Raw genomic sequence first — 22,361 nt, forward strand, 5'->3', positions numbered from 1 at the left:
AGTTTTGCAAAGGGTAGTGTATGCAGCTTTGCATAAAGAATTCAATGTATTGAGCTTGTCCTGAGACCTTCATTTATAGGCCTGGCTATGTTAACACACACAACAAGGCCAAAGCAGGACAATTCCTTTAAGGTTCTCATAGTGTTGACCAAACCCACAGATTTCAGCAGGGTCAGCTAACTCTCTGATGTGTATAGTGGTGTCTTGGCTCTCCCTTGACCAGAGTTGCTGGGTAGCAGTTTGCTCCTGTTTGACGTTATCCCATTCGGTCCATAGGTAACACTTGGTTTGCATACAGTCCCCCTGACACTCCAGTTATTACAGCATTGCTGACCCTTGAGTGGTTGCAAATAATCTCAGATCTGCTGCATCTGACAAACTCTGCTCTGCTACATCGGTACATTATAGGCTGGTATTTTACTGAAACAACAACCTTTGCAGGCAGCGGTCAGCTATGTACTGCTGTACGTGACATCTGCAGGTAGACACGTGTCTTCAAAGGACATTTTTGTACCAGACAAGTAGGTATCGGTCACGGTAATATCATCTAGCTCCGTGCTGAAATGATCCGGGCTCCCCCCGTTGGACGACTCCTTGATAACGCTGTAATTGAGAGCCACCCCGTAATTTGCCGGCTTCTCCGGTCGCTTCTTCTTGCACTTGCAGAGTTTCTTGAAAGCAGCTCTGAACTTCTGAGACATGAGATTGTAAATCACAGGGTTGATGGCGCTGTTCAGGTAAATGCAAATTCTGCAGAATAACACAAACCAATTTTCGAGGTAGGGATGGGACAGGAAGGAATTGACAACAACCAGTGTCCTGTAGGGCATCCACAGAAACGCAAACAGAATCACCACAACGGCCAACATTTTGGTAACCTATGGAGATAAAAAAGGGACAATAGGGAGGGTAAATAGTATGGAAGGTGCACAGAGCTATAGGGACATGATACAGATGAGGGCGCCGTTACCTTACCCTGAGTTTGGCCAATTTCTCATAAAACAAATTCAATACAATGCTATGATCTACTAGTGTCAAGTCTGAGAACATGAATCAAGTTTCATATACTTTATATGTATGATGTGTTTTGGAAATACTAATTTTTCCTACAACTCTGAGACAAAGGACTTTGAATCCAAGATGGAGCTTGACTCTTATTTGACACACCCAGTAACAGAATTCCACAGACTGGAGCAAGGTGGTGTCTGGCTGGACATTGAAGTTTGGAGCCAATGGGAGCTGGACAACTCAGGAATGCCAAAGGGGGCAGTGACCCCTCCTTGCTTTGTTTCTTAAGTGTGTGTACTTTCAATAAAGAGTCAGTTGTGCTGAGCTGGGCTAAGGGGCTAGCATGGCTGATGTGATATGGAACTCAGTGTCTGTGTCATTATTAGTAGTTTAAACATGCTTATTAATTTGGACTGACTGATTGAGCCATGATATAGTCAATATTTTGACGTTAACACTAGCAAAACCCTTAACATGCTGCAATTCACTTAACCACCACCAGGTGGCTACACAGTCATATATGGGATAGATATCTCGTGACACAATATCACAATTTTTATTTTTTTTTAAGTTCATCGTTTCACACTGCACATCTCACGATTCAAGAGGAAAGATAAGGAAGGATATATATATATATATAACAATAATAATAATATTTCATATCATATTTAGCAACATAACATAGTCAGGGCATGCTGGAAATGGAAGAGGAATTTGAGACTGAATTTGTCCTCAAATTCCTCTTCCATTTCCATCTCTTCAACTCCCTGTGGTGGAAAGCCGAATCAGAGCTTTGGGTTTCTGTTGTTGCTTCCCCTCCCTGATCAGCCCTGGATGAATGGGGTTAGTCAGCAGGGTGGCTCGTGCCATGGGCAAAGGATCCCAAGGGACATCATTGACTATAATGTGGTCCATTGGGTCCGTTTACAGACAACCTCTTGGCCAGAGGTTCTGAATGGACACTCCAACATAAATTTAAGCCCTCCCGACATGTAGATATATCCCTGACAAAAGGTTTCACCTCCTCTCCTGTCTCCTCTCCCCTTCACTACCTGGTTTCAGTGGCTTTGCCTGTGTGCTGTTCAGCCCTGGCCAGCAGCATGCTCAGAGACTAAACTGCATGCTATTACCTCTGAATATACATATAGAGATAACACAAGTAACGATCCAGCATTGTTTTTTTCCTTACCAAGTCTCAGCAGCTAAAGGCAGTTTGCAGAGCTGGCAGGAGGCTCCATTAGCATCAATTACAAAGAAGTGAATAGAGGGTGCCTAGACATCACTAGACCGGTCACTATAGCTAGATAACAAAGCTGGACTGAAAACTAAGCAACACAAAAGAGACATAATGGACAGGAACTGATGGAGCAATGTAATGGCGAAAAGAGTTCCATTAGCTTAAGCTACAAGTTTCACTGTGGCCCTGGAGATGGGACTATCCCTTTAATTGCTCCTTTGCCCCACACTATGATGTAGTCCTGTAGACATGTCCATAGGGGTCTGCAAGCTCTGTCAGAGATATGTAATATTTATGAGGCATTGTAGCATATTGTATATGTACAGGGACACACAGAGCCATCCACCTCCATAAGATGGCTCCTTAAAGGGAGTGACCAGAACCCAGCTCATTTAAGTGGTATACTGACCCAGTTACTTAAATCAAATCTTCCCCTTGTGATTCGCTGCCAAGACATTGGCCATTTCCATCGATATGCAAATGAGACCTTTTGAGCAAAGAGGGAGTGGCTATTGCTCTAAAAAGGTAATTGGTTGCTCCAAAAATCTCATTGACAAAAATAGCAATATCTTAGCAATGGAGGCAACGATTTACAAGGGGAAAACCCTGACTCAGGTGTTCCTGGCCTATCTGCGGGGTGATACGTGGCTTCTGGTTTATAAGCACATATGGCAGCCATGAAGGGTCTACAGCAGTGTAGGAGTAATACAGCCCTAATACACAAAGGTCTAAGAATTTTTGACAACTTGGCTGATAATTTTTGGATTTTATTGAGTTATCCAGGGTTGAGTGTAATTGTACTGGGGTTTCCAGGATAGTTCTGACCCGGGTCACCATAATGGAGCTAACCCCAGGTCCCCAGGTCACTCGTCCTCCCTCCTTTCCGTTACCTGTGCAATGTGGGCTAGATTTACTATGGTCAAACAGGTAAACTACCGGTGCGTGAGGGAGGAGGAGGAGCGACCCGGGGATGGTAGCTAGTTTCCATCATGGGACTTGGGATCGGAACCAGCTCAGAACCTTCAGCTCCATAATCAATAAAATGTATTACGTATAATAATACTCCCTGTACACCCCCTTTAAGCAATACTGTTGTTTAATATAGCTCATTGCACCATTTTCCCTGATACCAGAACATTTCCTTGCAAATTCCCCAGCATTTTCAGTAAGACCTGCAAAACGATAAAGGTGAAAGAACAGATTGCAACGCGGCTGTGAGGCGAATACCCGTAAACGTTCTGTATCCTACCAATACAATAGATGTAAATCGCGGCTTGTCACAACACTAAACACTATAATCACTCACAAATACAATAAGAGCCGGTTTCCTTATGTCTGCCGAGCGCTCCCCAGCCTGGCCGCAACGCATAATACCTTCTTCTATATAGTTTGGGAACGCGGCCAAGAAGCATTCAACTAGAATGGAAGCTTTTTAGCCAAAACTATGGACGAAAAATGTATTTACGGGTAATTTTACCCCGTCTTATAGAGAAGTAGAATGGAATTGTTACCACTGGTGTGTTCAAGCCTATAAGTGTTGTATACCGCCTGGTAAGACCAGGGTCATTCCGCTATATACCTTGTATAATGGGAGTATTTTTGGCTCCCGCTGTCAACAGTTTGAAGATTTGCAGTAAGACTTAACCAGCTCTTAGAATATTGTAATTCAGGATTGACTATTTATAGAGTAATTGTACATACTGAGATCATACCTGTAGTTTGCGATGCATTTTTAAGTCATAGAAAGACTAATCCTTCTCTACACTTTTATATACACTCCTGTGTTTGGCTCCAGAATCTGCCACAAGCCTGAGGCTCCATGCTCATGTCGGGGGTTTGGCACTTGTGGGCGCTCTTCTGGAGACATCATCTGCGATAGCAAGATTACCTCTAGGTCTGTATCGCCCTGACTGTAGCAGTGGTGCTGGTAGAAAATTGGCCACGAATATGGATTTCTATGAATCCTCAAGTAAGTACATTTTCACTATAAATCGTGGTCTTTGAAAGAACTTCTCCTATACAACCTTTAATCTTCTGGTTTCGCAATCTCACAGATACTTCTGCTCACAAAGGACCAACAAAATGATGCATTAACTAAAAATCAATGCCTGCGATACCAGACACAGCCAATGGGTAAATGTGGCGCTGTTCCTGTAACAGCTGAGGCCACCAATTGATCTGAGTGGTCACGTGCAGCAAGGAATTGCAAGGACACAAGTGCTGGACATGACAGCAGCGGAGGACGCCGCATACAGTAAGTCTTAGACAACCCCTTTAATAATGAATAGAGATGAGCGAGTAGTGAAATATTCGAGATTTGATATTCGTTTCGAGTAGAGCCTCAATATTTGACTACTCGATCGAATATCGAATCCCATTACAGTCTATGGGGAAAAAATGCTCGTTTCAGGGGAGACCACTATTCGACTAAAGGAGAGTCACCAAGTCCACAAATATCAGGAGGAGAGTGTTTAGGAGGAGTGCTGTGCAGTTAAAGCGCACGGACCCCATAGACTATAACAGGTCCGTGCGCTTTAAGTGCACGGCGCTTGCAGTTGTGCTGATATTCCATTCGAGTGGGTCCTCCTGCAGACTCCTTCCGGATGGGAGGCAAGCGCTAATGTGAACTTACTCATCCTGCAGAACCAGCATTGATTGGCCGAATGCTATTCAGTGTACAGCATTCGGCCAATCAACGCTGGTTCTGCCAGAGGCTCGTCTGTGATGAGGCGGAGTCTAAGATCGGACCACAGCAGTCTCCATTGTGGTCCGATCTTAGACTCCGCCTTGTCACAGACGAGCCTCCGGCAGAACCAGCGTTGATTGGCCGAATGCTGTACACTGTATAGCATTCAGCCAATCAACGCTGGTCAATGCATTCCTATGAGAAAAAGTCAGCTACCGCATAACCGAAAGCTCCCAGCTCTCCTGACTAGCAAAGACGAGCCTGCTGCAGAACCAGCGTTGATTTGCCAAATGCTATACACTGTATAGCATTCAGCCAATCAATGCTGGTTCTGAATCGAATCTTTACTGCGAATAGCGATAGTATTCGATCGAGTACAAGTATTTCGAATACCGCAGTATTCTATCGAATACCTACTCGCTCATCTCTAATAAAGAACTGCACAAGAATGAGATGAGTGAAAATGCCTAAAATATGTTCTGTTTACTTAGTGCCAAAGCCACATATAGAGACTACATCATATACTATGAGCTGAACCCCATGCCTTGTTATCTGTGGCTATGACATCCTCCTAAAAAAGGAAAAATTCACTTTTCGTAAACTTTCCTCATGCAAAAAAATTCTATTCACTCTTTTCAATGATGGGCTTAATAAATTCCAGTAATAACAGGTTGTGGATAGTGATGGCTGCTTTATACAGCTAAAAGCAAAAATAAACTCAGTACATGTCTGCTCCTATTAAATTCCAGGTGCAGTGCGGAGCAAAAGTCATTGTCCGTCCTTCCATTTCCAATTGAAATGGCTTTAAGTACAAGTTATTGATTTCTAGTATTAGGATAAAAAAGCAGTGAATGTATAGTTATAAAAAAAATAGTATAAAAGCCCCAACATTAATAGGGACAGAGGAGTATCCAACAGTTCTCAATGTATAGAACCAGATAGACCTCCAAAATGGTCACCATTGGGTAAACACAGAGGGGTGGCCTCGTAAAACTAAACCCAAAACCCATTTTGGGTTTAGTTTTACGAGGCCACCCCTCTGTGTTTACCCAATGGTGACCATTTTGGAGGTCTATCTGGTTCTATTGGGCAGGTGGGAAGAATATGCAAATCTGACTTCCATGATGTAATTAGGATGCCAGTGCCTCAAGAATGCACACCAATAGAGGGCGCTGACTGAGAATGTGCAAGTCTGTCTTCCATGATGTAATTAGCAAGACAGAGTCTCAGTCAAGCAAGCCTATAGAGGGCGCTCCCTTTAACACCATGCCGACCTTCTCAGAGGCCTTTGTTTGCAATGATGTTGGGATTATACCAGATACAGTCTCTCAGCCAAGGACAGCTGTTTCGACGTACTTGCATCTCGTCAGCTTGGCGCAGAGAGGACTGATCTGGCAGAGGTGAGAGGCTTAGACAGGGTTGAGGGGATATCGCCACTTCATAGGGAGAGAACCACCATATAGGTGTGGAAGACAGATTTGCATATTCTTCCCATGTTCCTTTGCAGTGGAGCGCTCATGGCTTAATAAGACTCCACACACCTATATGGTGGTCTCTCCCTATGGAGTGACGATATCCCCTTAACCTTGACTGAGACTGAGATTCCTTGGGTCCACCAGACAACCCTCAACCCTACAACAACCACTATAAAATTTGTGTCTATCCTGACTCCTTTCCATTATGGCCAACACTAACTTTTTAACAATTGCTTTCCTATGGTATCAGACCGGCCATCCTTGCCTTTGCTCCCCATGCATATAAGTGAGCCTTGGGTGCCATTTTTCTGTTGCCAGTTCACTGGTTGATTTTCCTTGGACCACTTTTGGTAGATTCTAACCACTACATACTGGGAAGACCCTACAAGACCTTCCATTTGGGAGATGTTCTGTCTCAGTCGTCTCGCCATGTTGCTATTGTCACTGTCACTCGGATCCTTTCATTTGCTCATTTTTCTTGCACATTCTGCATTGAGATCCAGGAAGGTCAAGGACTGTGAATTCACTGCGTCAAAATAATTTAGGGAATCGAGGAATTTCATGGGGCCCTTTAATTCTTTTGTGTACTTCTGACCATCTGGGCGAATTTCAGGGAAGACGTGATTAATGTAGCAAGGGAAAGCTATGTATACAAATTCTTTACCTAGGTGTAATGTATACAGGAAGAATTAAGTACACTAGTATATATGTGAGCTATCGTATAAGCTATAAATACTGAATTGTATACTGTATGACAAAGAAGAGGGATGACCGAAACCAGAACAAAAAAAAATGAAAGGAAATAGGATATGGAAATATTTACTTAAAGGTGTGAATGAATGGGTTCTGCGACAGGGTCAGGTCCTGTATATACTTGGATAATTCTCTTCTAAAGACTATTAGTTATAGGTGTTGGCTCTATCCCAGCCTGTTCGTTATAAGTCCTGGACCTATTCCACTCTATAAGTTATAGGTCCTGGCCTTATCCAAACCTATTAGTTGTGGGCCCTATTTCAGCCTATTCATGTATGAACGGTCATAATGCACATAGCGTATGGTAGATCAGAAGTAACAACAGGACGTTTCGGTCCACAGACCTTCCTCACGCTAGATCTACTAGTGCAGACAGGAGTGTTTACATGGCGTAACAACGTCCAATGCGGGCCAATAATGGTAGTAAATCACATCTTGAAATCCATTTTTCTGACCCTATGATGGAATAGCAAAATTTAATTCCAAATAAAGATGTGAAGTATAGCATATCTCTAACCTAAAAAATGGACATCTGGTGGTACCCTTATTGTGACTTCTACATGGTCTGATAGGGACTAGGGTTGTCTACTCGACCTTGCTATTAGTGTAGGCCTCCTCATGGGATTTGTCTCTAATGCAGTCATGGACGTAAATGTTATACCCCTGAAATCTTTCCAGAAAATTGTGGGTAAATAACTTCGAGCATGTGATGCTTGTTCAAACTCAACTGTAGCAAGTAACAGGTGTGGGCAATATAAAAATCACACCTGAAACCAACCTAGTTTCAGAAAACTGGGTTTGCGTCCTAAGTCATGGGTCCTCTACCAGGACAACGACCCCAAACCTACTTAAAAAAGCACCCAGAAATGGTAACAAATTGTTGGAGAGTTCTGAAGTGGCCAGCAATGAGTCTGTATCTAAATCCTCTGTGGAGAGATCTTTTGCTGTTTTGAATTGCTGTTGGGAAAGGCACCCTTCAAATACGAGAGACCTGGAGAATTTTGCAACAAAACAGAGGGGCCCAAAATTCCAATGGAGAGATGGAAGAAGCTTGTTGATGGTTATAGCAAGCCATTGATTTTTTTTCTCCCCAATGGATGTGTAATCAAATATTAAGTTGAGGGTGCAGTGCCAGTGATTTTGTCCAGCCCATCTGTTGAGTTTAACTTGAGATTATATCATTTTTGGCTTGAGAAATACTTCATTTTCTGGAAAAAACTTCATGGGTTTCAACACTTTACGAGATTTACCCTACAGTTTAGTTTATAGTATGACAAAGGACCCAAATGGTAGATGAGAATGCAAAAAGATCAGGATCAGGACTAAGATATAACCACTATTATAAATAGTACATGCTAGGTGCTGCAGTTGTCCTGTTCCAAATTTTGATTTGGGTTCCAGGAGACTCAATTTACAGGTTTGCTCTGCAGTTTAGTTTTGGGCAGAACTTGTTTGGTCTGAACTAGATCTGCTATTACTATACTCTGGAGTCTGAAGAAACCCAGAATAAGTGTATAAACAACGGCCATCCTGACCTCTTGTGGGTTCCATTGTGCTGCCGGAGTGGTTCCCCGTCCTTTTCACACCTCTTGAATATAACCAATCCATTCTCCAATATCACAGCCTAGAAGAGTGCACGTTACATTGAGAATAGGGTTGAGCGATTGGGATCCGAAAATATTGGATCCCGATCGGCGATCGAGTAAATTTCATGATCGGGATCGGCTGGAAAATTATCGGAAATCCGATTTTTAAATCTCAAGATCGGCTCAACCCTAAAAGTGACCTTTCCCATAGAGAAGCATTGACTAGGGTTGAGTGATCGGGTTTGGTGAAGATCGGATTCTGATCGGTGATTGAGCAAATTTCATGATCGGGATTGGCTGGAAAATGATCGGAAATTGGATTTTAAAATCGATCCTGAAATCTCAAGATTGGCTCAACCCTCAGGGTCCATTCACATGGAGTAACGTGCTGTGTGATGTGGCACGTATACGGCGTGTGAGACTTTGAGCGCCGTAAAAGCTCCCATTGATTTCAATGGGAGCCTGGATCGTATACGCCGCGTTATTTTGCGGCCGTGAAAATAACGCGGCGTATACGATCCAGGCTCCCATTGAAATAAATGGAAGCTTGTACTGCGCTCAAAGTCTCACACGCCTTATACGTGCCACATCACGCGGCACGTTACTCCATGTGAATGGACCCTAATCGAGTCCATACTATGGAGAAGAAAAAGTGAGAGACGTCTATCCATAGGACTCGCTATCCTGTGAGTCTGCTGAAGTGAATTCAAGGGGTTGGAACACTGGGCGCTGAACTGGGAATTTTTGGAACTTGTAAGGAACCAGTTTGCTCATTCCAATTTCCTACATTTACCTATGGATAGACGACGCTCAGGAAGTCTTACCTCCCTAAGTATAACGCGTACTCTTCTAGGCTGTGATAATGGATTGGTTTCATAGCCCTGTGAGCTAACACTGACACTTGTTCTGCAATATGTAAATTACCTACATCGGGGCTGCAATTATGTTTCCTTTCATATTGGCACTTAGCGGCTTCCACTCCATGACACTAGGCATCCTCTGCTCCGCTAATTCTGCTGGTTGCAGAAATGGGTTACTATGGAAATCACAAATTACATTTTTGTTTGCCGTAGAAGAAACTGAAAAAGAAAAAAAAAACACTCCTTGCGTTTCGCTAATAAATACTTAATGGAGAAAACGTGAATGGGTCCGGTATACAATGGTTTTATGAATCGGTAGGTATGTTGCGAGTTGTTGGTTTTCCATCTCTCTCTCTCTAGACCAGTGGTTCTTAACCTTATTTGAGGTACCGAACCCACCAGTTTCATCTGCACATTCACCGAACCCTCCAAATCCAAATTCAAGACATAGGTATACAGTCCTATGAAAAAGTTTGGGCACCCCTATTAATCTTAATCATTTTTAGTTCTAAAAATGTTGGTGTTTGCAACAGCCATTTCAGTTTGATATATCTAATAACTGATGGACACAGTAATATTTCAGGATTGAAATGAGGTTTATTGTACTAACAGAAAATGTGCAATATGCATTAAACCAAAATTTGACCGGTGCAAAAGTATGGGCACCCTTATCATTTTATTGATTTGAATACTCCTAACTACTTTTTACTGACTTACTGAAGCACAAAATTGGTTTTGTAACCTCAGTGAGCTTTGAACTTCATAGCCAGGAGTATCCAATCTTGAGAAAAGGTATTTAAGGTGGCCAATTGCAAGTTGTTCTACTATTTGAATCTCCTCTGAAGAGTGGCATCATGGGCTACTCAAAACAACTCTCAAATGATCTGAAAACAAAGATTGTCCAACATAGTTGTTCAGGGGAAGGATACAAAAAGTTGTCTCAGAGATTTAACCTGTCAGTTTCCACTGTGAGGAACATAGTAAGGAAATGGAAGACCACAGGGACAGTTCTTGTTAAGCCCAGAAGTGGCAGGCCAAGAAAAATATCAGAAAGGCAGAGAAGAAGAATGGTGAGAACAGTCAAGGACAATCCACAGACCACCTCCAAAGAGCTGCAGCATCATCTTGCTGCAGATGGTGTCACTGTGCATCGGTCAACTATACAGCGCACTTTGCACAAATAGAAGCTGTATGGGAGAGTGATGAGAAAGAAGCCGTTTCTGCAAGCACACCACAAATAGAGTTGCCTGAGGTATGAAAAAGCACATTTGGACAAGGCAGCTTCATTTTGGAAACAAAAATTGAGTTGTTTGGTTATAAAAAAAGGCGTTATGCATGGCGTCCAAAAAGAAACAGCATTCCAAGAAAAACACTTGCTACCCACTGTAAAATTTGGTGGAGGTTCCATCATGCTTTGGGGCTGTGTGGCCAATGCCGGCACCGGGAATCTTGTTAAAGTTGAGGGTCGCATGGATTCCACTCAGTATCAGCAGATTCTTGAGAATAATGTTCAAGAATCAGTGACGAAGTTGAAGTTATGCCGGGGATGGAGATTTCAGCAAGACAATGATCCAAAACACCGCTCCAAATCCTCAGGCATTCATGCAGAGGAACAATTACAATGTTCTGGAATGGCCATCCCAGTCCCCAGACCTGAATATCATTGAACATCTGTGGGATGATTTGAAGCGGGCTGTCCATGCTCGGCGACCATCTAACTTAACTGAACTTGAATTGTTTGTCCAAAATCCCTTCATCCAGGATCCAGGAACTGATTAAAAGCTACAGGAAGCGACTAGAGGCTGTTATCTTTGCAAAAGGAGGATGTACTAAATATTAATGTCACTTTTCTGTTGAGGTGCCCATACTTTTGCACTGGTCAAATTTTGGTTTAATGCATATTGCACATTCTCTGTTAGTACAATAAACCTCATTTCAATCCTGAAATATTACTGTGTCCATCAGTTATTAGATATATCAAAATGAAATGGCTGCTGCAAACACCAAAATATTTAGAACTAAAAATGATTAAGATTAAGAGGGGTGCCCAAACTTTTTCATAGGACTGTATGTTGTTTACTGGTACACAAAATGTACCATGCATAGGGCCTAGGGTTCGATCAGACCCTGGTTAAGAACCGCTGCTCTAGATATATTTAGATAGACGTCTATGAAGGCGCACACACATTACAAATCATAACCAGTACCCTTAAGGTGTTATGGGATGAATTGATGTACAGAGTACACCACAAAATGACTGGTTTCTATAGTTTCTATATCTTGCACTGATAAGGGCTAATAATGATGAATGACTTTGTTATTGCAGGCTGTTGGTATGCTACAGTATATAGCAGTAGTCTACAACGTATGACCCTCCTGCATGACTACAACTCTCAGCATGCTAGGAATCGGAGCCTTGGATTGGCTGGAGAGCAATTGCATGAAGACCCCTGCCTGGTGCAAACACTGGGTGACCACAGGGATGAAAAGGAAAAATAGACATGGCCCTGCTCAACAATCATACCTTGTAATGGAAGACATGACATAGCAACACCCTCTGTTTCAAGAGTATAAGGATTTAGGAAAGTGAAGAGTTGAGACAAGTTGGCCCCTGGGATGTTAATTGGTCCCAAATGAGGATAGGTAAAGGGTGAAAACCAGTTGATAAGGTTAGATAAAGACTCAAGTCCATCAAGTCCAACCTTCAGAGAAGACAAAAACTCCCAAAAGGTGGATACAAGTTACCGCATCGAAGGAAGAAAATAATTCCCAACTACCAGCAGAAGATTCCACAGATACGTAATAGTCTGGTTATTGTCTTGTAGCACCTCATAGGTCAGTTTTTACTAATCTAAGAAAACCCCCTTGGAGGGCAAAAATATATGAATAGATAATATTGACCAATGAAGAACTATGAATGAATGCCAAAGTCTTCAGTACAAATAAGAAAATAATTACGTGTTCGCAATTTGTATCCATCACCATTGACCCGTAAAGTTCTTAGATGAAACATATGAAGATGACTGTAAGAACTGAGGGTAAAAAATACACTAAGTGACATCACCATTGCTCTTTTTTATGGAGGAGAGGCTGAAGTCACTAAGTACACATTGAACGGTATACTAAAATACCGCATAGGGATGTTAATCCATTGACACAAGTGTGTTCCATTCCTGGTGTAACAGCCGGGTGATGAATGAGGTAGAGGCAGCTTTTATGGACACAAAGGGGGGGGGGGGGATTTATTAAGGGGAGTCTATCACCAGAATTCATCCCTGCAGATAGATAGGTTAGGGTCACCTGAATCCAGCCTGACAGATAGATAGGTTAGGGTCACCAGAAACCAGCCCCACAGATACATAAGTGAGGTTCACCAGAATTCAGCCCTGCAGATAGATAGGTTAGGGTCACCTTAATGCAGCCCCACAGATAGATAGGTTAGGGTCACCTTAATCCAGCCCTGCAGATAGATAGGTTAGGGTCACCAGATTCCAGCCCCGCAGATATATAGCTTAGGGTCACCAGAATCCAGCCTCGCAGATACATAGGTTAGGGTCAGCTGAATCCATTCCCGCAGATAGATAGATTAGGGTCACCTGAATCCAGCCCAACGGATAGATAAGTGAGGATCACCAGAATCCAGTCTCGCAGATAGATAGGTTAGGGTCACCAGAATCCAGCCTCGCAGATAGATAGGTTAGGGTCACCAGAATCCAGCCCCGCAGATAGATAGGTTAGGGTCACCAGAATCCAGCCCCGCAGATAGATAGGTTAGGGTCACCAGGATCCAGCCTCGCAGATACATAGGTTAGGGTCACCAGAATCCAGCCTCACAGATAGATAGGTTAGGGTCACCAGAATCCAGCCTCGCAGATACATAGGTTAGGGTCACCAGAATCCAGCCTCACAGATAGATAGGTTAGGGTCACCAGAATCCAGCCCCGCAGATAGATAGGTTAGGGTCACCAGGATCCAGCCTCGCAGATACATAGGTTAGGGTCACCAGAATCCAGCCTCACAGATAGATAGGTTAGGGTCACCAGAATCCAGCCTCGCAGATACATAGGTTAGGGTCACCAGAATCCAGCCTCACAGATAGATAGGTTAGGGTCACCAGAATCCAGCCCCGCAGATAGATAGGTTAGGGTCACCAGGATCCAGCCTCGCAGATACATAGGTTAGGGTCACCAGAATCCAGCCTCACAGATAGATAGGTTAGGGTCACCAGAATCCAGCCTCGCAGATACATAGGTTAGGGTCACCAGAATCCAGCCTCACAGATAGATAGGTTAGGGTCACCAGGATCCAGCCTCGCAGATACATAGGTTAGGGTCACCTGACTCAAATGGTGTTCTCTCCTGTGAATCGTGGCCTCTGTTGCTGGGATATCACTATTTTGTCAATGTGAAAATGAGCTCTTTGGAGCAATGAGGGCACTGCCGCTTATCTCTATAGAGCAATGGTGACACCCACATTGCTCCAAGGGGTTCATTTACATATTCACGAAAACAGTGAAATCTTGGCAACAGAGGCAGTCAATCAAAAAGAGAGAACCCAGTTTGATTCAGGTTACCCTAACCCCTATCTATGGGATCTGGGTTGATATACTGGGTTCCGGTGACACACTCCCTTTAATGAGAACCTGTCAGGTCGATTTGGGACACTACACCACCCACAGGCCCTTATAGACCAGGGGTTTAGTGTCTTAAACCGCACAGCAATAAAGCCATCAGGGGCCGCAATAAGAATACAAAAGCTTTATATTCCCCCTGCTGCTGTTCTCCTTGCACGGGTGCAGTTCTTCAGTGAAGCCAGAGAAGTGCACCCAGGCTTCAGTGCACATGCTCCGTACCTGCGGCACTTGCCCAATGAAGCCGGGGTATACATCTGTGGCTTCATTGAAGAACTTTGCAAATGCAGGGGCACCAGAGATGAGTCCAATGAGAGTCACCAGACTCATTTCTATGTAAGTATAATAGTTGCCAGTACAGATGAACTTAAAACAAGGCAATTCGGGACATCATATGGACCTGTGGGTGGTTTATTGCCCAAATTGACCTGACAGACTATGTTGAAGAATAGTCTTAAACAAGTCCCTGGCTCACGAAGCATGCACCAAATTATTATTTAAAGAGGACCTTTCACCACCTCCAACAAGTCCAGTTACACCATTTAATAGGCTCCTCTCCTCTGACTCAGGCACTGTTGGAATTTTTTCTCTAGCCCCCACCGTTCCTGAGCAATCAAAGCTGTTAGTTTTGGTGCCTGATATACTATTTAGCCTCTGTACTGTCAGGAGGCGGTGTCAGGCAGGAGCAGACAGGGGGTGTGATTCTGAGTTCTGACACTGTCTGCCTGCGATTGGAGCTCTGAATCACGCCCCCTTGACTGACACCGCCCACCTGACATTACAGAGCATAAATTGCAGGACCTAAAACTAACTGCACTCCATGCTCAGGAATGGTGGGGGCTAGAGAGAAAATTCCAACTGTGCTGGAATCGGTGGAGCAGCGCCTATTAACAGATCCCAAGAACTAGAATTGGTGAAATCTACACTAGTCAGGACGTGGCATAGATTTCAGGCATAACTCACACCAGAAAGTATGGGCTATAGTAAATTTTTTAGGCCAAGGCTCCACTATTTTACTCCACCTACTTTTGTAAAATAAAGATAGCAGATAACTGGCATAGATGATTAGTCTACATGAAGGCAATACATAGTGAGCCATTATTGGATTGAATTCATTTCCCACAAACAGCGCCATTTCTGATTATAGGATGTGTATGGTATTGCAACTTACCTTTATTCATGGGAATGCGGATTGAGTTGCAATATCAGACACAACCAAAGGGCAAGAAACCTCATGACCACAGGGCAGATCAAAGCACAGGCCATGTAAATCATGGACAGGTCGGGTCCGCAAGATTGACCAATGCTTTGTAGCTGCTTTATGCACTAGAAGCTGGTGTCTGACCTCAGGTCCGTCTGTTGTCATGAATTGTTCAGTTTCGGCAAGTGTCAAAGAGATAATACTGGTTTTAATAATACATTTGTGACTGATGGGGGTACTCTTAGTAATGGGGCACATTGGGATATATTAATACTAATGAGGGCACTATGGTGGGTGCTATTACTAATGGGGCTCTCTGTGGAGCATTACTGCTATGGGGGGCACTATTTCTAATATGGCACACTAAGGAACTTTATTACGATGGGGGACTATGGGGAATGATATTAATAACAAGACACACTAGGGGAGCATTATTATTTTTGGTTGTACTATGGGGACATACTAATCTCGTACACTAAGGAAACATTTTTGCTATTGAGGAAACTATGATGACAACTCTTATTAATGGGACACTCGGGGAGAATTATTACTATTGGAAGGACTATGGAGAGAACTATTACTAGAGAATACAATATGGGGAGCATTATTATGATCGGGAGCACTATAGAGGGAACAATTACTAAAAGGGGCACACTGGAAAACCTTATTACTCGTGGGGCCGGGGCGTAACTACCATATAGGCAGCGAAGGTGGCTGCCACAGGGCCCGGGCCATTAGGGGGCCCGGTGACAGCCGCTACCGCTGCGTTGTTTTTTTTTTTTTAATTGGCCGTTACAGGCTCTATTTACTTGCCGACCCTGGACATAATACTGTGTGCAGGGGCCACTATTGGGTATAAGACTGTGTGCAGGGGCCACTATGGGGACATAATACTGTCTGCAGGGGCCACTAAGGGACATAGTACTGTGTGCAGGGGCCACTATGGGGTATAATACTGTGTGCAGGGGCCACTATGGGGGATATACTGTGTGCAGGGGCCATTAATGGGACATAATACTGTGTGCAGGGGCCACTATGGGGTATAATACTGTGTGCAGGGGCCACTATGGGGTATAATACTGTGTGCAGGGGCCACTATAGGGGATAGTACTGTGTGCAGGGGCCACTAATGGACATAATACTGTGTGCAGGGCTTACTAAGGGACATAATAGAGTGCGGAGGAGGGGGTCGGTCGAGGTCTTCGGCATCGGTGTCGGTTGGGGGGTGGGCCCCATGTCCAAAGTTCGCCATGGGGCCCCGCCATTCCTTGTTACGCCTCTGTCGGGGAGCTTTATAACTGCCAAGGACACAATTTGTAGGACACAATTATTTTCGAGGGCTCTGTGTAGGGGGCACTAAGAATGGAAAACTTATTATTTTGGGAGTACAGTATTAGGGGCTAGTAGCAGAATGACATTGTTAGGGCCCAAGAATAGAGAGGACGATGGAACTAAAGGACCTAAGATGTCTTTGTCAAACTCTGCAGAAACATGGTCGAAGGAAGTGTTCATGGAGGTCTGGGCCGAATGGTGAAGAGAAAGCGTCTACAGTCTAAGCCACCTGTAAGTACCAATACTGTGATCTTTGATGGGCAATTGGTGTTGGGCAAATTCGCTACCTATCGACTGGGACTTGGGACAGAATCTTTTAAGAATTGTATAATGATATAAGTATTTACCTGTCTCCTGGAGGAAATTGTGTTATTGGAACACCTACTGGACATCTTGGAGTTGTAAATCTTGTTCTGATGAGTTGACTCATTTCTCCAGGTCTTCGAGTTTTCCTTTGGATCTGACGGTATGGGGTTTAGAAATAGGATTCTAGCAATAAGTCCATAAAGCACAGTTGCTAATGTCATTGGTACAGCATAAAATATACCAAAGTCGATCAAGTAAATGGGAGAATAGTAACTCCGGTTAACTTTATAGCCACAGCTCACCACAGTAGCATCTCTGTAGACAGTCGTGTTGAGATCCAGTAGAAAGAACCACATCATACAGTAGAGCGAAGTGAAGACCCAAACAAACACAATGATCTTTTTGGCTCTAGAAATAGTACATAAAAATTGAGCTTTGATCGGATGACAGATGGCGAGGTATCGTTCAATGGTGAAAGCGGTGATAGAGCAAGATGAGGCATTGATACCCAAATACTGCAGGTAAGTAATGCACAGACATCCCATGTATCCATAGACCCAAGAGCCATAGACACTGTCCGTGATGTTGGGAAGTCCTGCCGCCACCAGGACCATCAGATCAGCTATGGCGAGGCTCACAAGATAACAGTTGGTTGGGGTCCTCATGTGCTTAGTCCTAAGAACCACCAGAACCACCATGATGTTGCCAACAATTCCAAGTCCACAGATTACAACCACCAGAAAAATAGTGACCACTTGATACTCCATACCATTCCATTCCGGGTCTTGCAAAACTGAGCTGTTTACTTTGGTGAAATTCTGATCTTCCATGTTCACAAGGACCGAGAAGCTTTGAGGTGCAAAAGTCTTCTTTGTTACACCATCTTAAAGAAGTGCTTCATCCAATGGCTCCCTATTAGAAATAGGATCAATATTACCAAACATGTATAATAGGGAACAACATCATTATATCTATAGAGGATGAGAGACCAGCTGGGAGATATGGGCCATGGCTAGTAGGAACACTCAAAGAACACATTGGACATGCAGTTTGTGAGTCCGGTGTATTCACGAGGAGAGCACACGCCATTCGCATCTTCTACTGGCCTTCTCAACAATGACTGAGAGCTGACAGATTTGTATCTGCATACCCGGCGAACTGTCAATCACAGGTTAGGCAGAGAAAGTGTTCTCCTTGTGAATACACCGGACTCATAAACAAAGTGTTCCTTTTATTCTTTGATCGCTATTATTAGATCCATCCACAACAACACAGCAACACATGCAGAACAGGACAGAATGATAAAGGATGCAAACAGAAGGCGCCTCTTCTGCATCCTTAAACGTATCAAAGTTTCAGTCCATTGTTCTGATCCTAGGATGACTCAGAACAGGTTAAACACTACCAGTGTAAACATAGGCTTAGCCAAACAACTCAATATTTTGGTTCTTCTGTAACAAATGTTTCAAAAATAGGATATTATTGCCGACCATATATATTTGCTCTGATTTTCTCCAACTTCCATTACAGTCCTATTACTTCTGCAACGATCAGAGTCAGATCTCATGTCCAACCTTCCAACCATAACATTGCTTCATATATTTCATTCCTTCCTAGGAGGTCTCTGCCAGCTAGAATATGTATTTCTGTTATAGTTAGTCTTTCCTTCACTTATCCTAATACTAATACTACTAATAAGCCCCACTACTTACACCCCTCTGTGGTTGCAGAATGCTATCTAATGTTATAATGGTTATTTAAAGGGGTTATACCAAGTGTTTAACTTATCACCTATCTATAGGACGTCATATAGACAAGGAGCAGCCGGCAGGTCCTCTCGTCCACGTTTGTGTCTTACTTGTGTATTGTGCAAAGGTTTTGTCAACAAGTGTCTGAAGAGAAGAAGAATGTAGGTCCCATCAATATTCGGTGTGACATTTGCCCTTTGCCTTCCATCAGTTCTTCTCTCTTCGGCAGGGATGTTGTTCCCACCATCTTGGAGAACTAAGCATAGATCTTCTATGGATGAATGACATATGTAGCAGAGCTGATACCGTCATGTATTAGTGTCTGTCTGGTAGGGGACAGGTCAGTATATGAGGGGATGCCAATGAGAACTACTGATAGCACGTGAACCTACAGCTCACCTCTGGGGTAAGATAATGTATAAGGTGGACATACAGCTTCATGTTAAACCACAATTAACCCCTTGTGGTATCCCCTTGAGCTGGTTGGAACGACAAGCTTAGCTCGGCTGCATTGACCACGCAGCTCACGTTACTAACACTTACAATAGGAAATGTCTAACAAGTGTACAGGGCAGGGGTCAGCAACCTAACTACAATTCCAAAATGCTTCATTCACCTCCATGGGAGTTCCAAGAACAGCAGGGCAAGTATCCATGCTGGGATTTGTAGTTACACATCCGCTGAAGTGCCGAAGGTTCCCTACCCCGGTACAGAGGGGAAAGTTAATACAAGACCCAACTTTGAGAAAAAGAGGAAGAAACGTATAAGGAGAACCAAACCATGGCTCTGAGTACTGGATATTATATCAAGTCTATAGTGCTGGGCAGTATATGAGAGGTGTATGATATGGGATATTATATGAAGTTTATAGTGTTGAATAGTATATGAGAGATGAATGATATGGGATATTATATAAAGTCTATAGTGCTGAATAGTAAATGAGAGATGTATGATATGGGATATTATAATGAAGTCTATAGTGCTGAATAGTATATGAGAGGTGTATGATATGGGATACTATATAAAGTCTATACTGCTGAATAGTATATGAGAGGTGTATGATATGGGATATTATATAAAGTCTATAATGCTGAATAGTATATGAGAGATGTATGATATGGGATATTATATGAAGTCTATAGTGCTGAATAGTATATGAGAGGTGTATGATATGGGATACTATATAAAGTCTATAATGCTGAATAGTATATGAGAGATGTATGATATGGGATATTATATCAAGTCTATAGTGCTGGGCAGTATATGAGAGGTGTATGATATGGGATATTATAGGAAGTCTATAGTGCTGGGCAGTATATGAGAGGTGTATGATATGGGATATTATATGAAGTCTATAGTGCTGAATAGTATATGAGAGATGTATGATATGGGATATTATATCAAGTCTATAGTGCTGGGCAGTATATGAGAGGTGTATGATATGGGATATTATAGGAAGTCTATAGTGCTGGGCAGTATATGAGAGGTGTATGATATGGGATATTATATGAAGTCTATAGTGCTGAATAGTATATGAGAGATGTATGATATGGGATACTATATGAAGTCTATAGTGCTGAATAGTATATGAGAGATGTATGATATGGGATATTATATGAAGTCTATAGTGCCGAATATTATATGAGAGATGTATGATATGGGATATTATATGAAGTCTATAGTGCTGAATAGTATATGATAGATGAATGATATAGGATACTATATAAAGTCTATAGTGCTAAATAGTATATGAGAGATGTATGATATGGGATATTATATGAAGTCTATAGTGCGAATAGTATATGAGAGGTGTATGATATGGGATATTATATGAAGTCTATAGTGCTGAATAGTATATGAGAGATGTATGATATGGGATATTATATGAAGTCTATAGTGCTGAATAGTATATGAGAGGTGTATGATATGGGATACTATATAAAGTCTATAGTGCTGGATAGTATATGAGAAATGTATGATATGGGATATTATATGAAGTCTATAGTACTGAATAGTATATGAGAGGTGTATGATATGGGATATTATATGAAGTCTATAGTGCTGAATAATACATATATGAGAGATGTATGATATGGGATACTATATAAAGTCTATAGTGCTGAATAGTATATGAGCGGTGTATGATATGGGATATTATATGAAGTCTATAATGTTAGACTTTCTATTAGCTTTGTGATACTGTACATGTGGTTGTACTATGACACTGGATATTATAAGTATATAATGCTGGATAATATACTAGCTATTACACGAGGTGTATAATACTGTACTGTTATATGAGGTCTATGATACTAGATATTATATTAGGTCTCTGATACTGGTTACTATATCAGATATATAATATTGTATTATGATAAAGAATATCATAAGGGGTGTATAATACTAGATATTATATCAGGTGTATACTCTGGTATTATTGTATAATGTCTATGATACTGAATATCATATGATGTGCATAACACCGGATATTATATTAGGTATATAATACTGAATACTATATCATAATACGTCTAGTATGACACTACTACATATTAAATTAGATCTATGATATTATAAAAAAGTGCTGGACATTATATTAGATCTATGATATTATTATATGGTCATAACACTGGTCTATAATGCAGAATATTATAATAGGTCTATAGTACAACACTAGTAGACAATATAAATGTGTATATATATGTATATATATACATACATATATATATATATATATATATATATATATATATATATATAATAAATTTAAGTTTATAATGCTGGATATTATATTAAGTCTAGGATATTATATGAAGCTTATAACACTAGTCTATATGTATTGTCTATTTCTATATGTATATATATGATATTATAATACGTTTATAATGGCATCATATTAGCTCCATGTTACCGGATGTAGTATTAAGTGTTATAAATACACTTAACACAGAGGATCTACTTCAAATCTTGCTCATCCTAATACATGATACAGTACATAATCCAAAATGTGTGTATATATATATATATATATATATATATATATATATATATAATGTCATCTTACATTATTCCTTACTTCTGTTATTCTATGATCTAAATCTCTCATGTAAAAACAGTAATATCCAGCAATAATTAGCAAATTAACACTTCCAGCAGTACAACCACCTCCTACCTGTCCATGTCCAGGATTCCAAAGTGAAGAGTCAACTTCTTAAGACGTTCTCCAGAGCAGAGCTCAAAGTGATTCCTTGTCCTTGCAACAAAATTACTTCCCAACTTTTTCCCTATCGATTAAATTGAGAATATCGAGGTGTAAAAAATGGAAATAAGAGATTAAGTAACAATTCCTGGTTAGTTTTCTGATGTGTTCCAAGTTCACCCCCCTCCTAGGAGTGACCCCTCTGCTCCCAGTAGAGCGGCAGCAGCGGTAGTGGCGGCTATGTGATACAAAGTGGCTTTCTGGCAGATCTTAAGAAGCTGTGTAATTCATTTGATCACTACAGAGGCCAAAGGAATCAAACCCCATTGGCACACGTCTG

The 22,361-nt window shown here is 42.0% G+C and overlaps 1 protein-coding gene across 1 annotated transcript; it reads right to left on the reverse strand.

Moving 5' to 3' along the window:
• Positions 1 to 340: 340 nt before the first annotated feature.
• Positions 341 to 22,088, reverse strand: TRHR (thyrotropin releasing hormone receptor). The gene is made up of 3 exons (XM_075272082.1): positions 21,995 to 22,088; positions 17,116 to 17,986; positions 341 to 878 (listed from the first exon to the last, which is right to left on the reverse strand). The coding sequence occupies exons 2-3, from the start codon at positions 17,902 to 17,904 to the stop codon at positions 453 to 455; spliced, it is 1,215 nt and encodes a 404-aa protein (XP_075128183.1). The 5' UTR covers positions 17,905 to 17,986; positions 21,995 to 22,088; the 3' UTR covers positions 341 to 452.
• Between the last annotated feature and the right edge of the window lie 273 nt (positions 22,089 to 22,361).

Source organism: Leptodactylus fuscus, chromosome 4 (assembly GCF_031893055.1).
Source record: "Leptodactylus fuscus isolate aLepFus1 chromosome 4, aLepFus1.hap2, whole genome shotgun sequence".
Taxonomy (NCBI): domain Eukaryota; kingdom Metazoa; phylum Chordata; class Amphibia; order Anura; family Leptodactylidae; genus Leptodactylus; species Leptodactylus fuscus.

Excerpts from the sequence above, each read along its gene's own strand:
- TRHR (XM_075272082.1), bottom strand. The coding sequence starts at position 17,904 with ATGGAAGATCAGAATTTCACCAAAGTAAACAGCTCAGTTTTGCAAGAC. Across the intron at positions 879-17,115 it reads CAATTTCCTCCAGGAGACAG|GTTACCAAAATGTTGGCCGT; the intron begins GTAAATACTTAT and ends TTATCTCCATAG.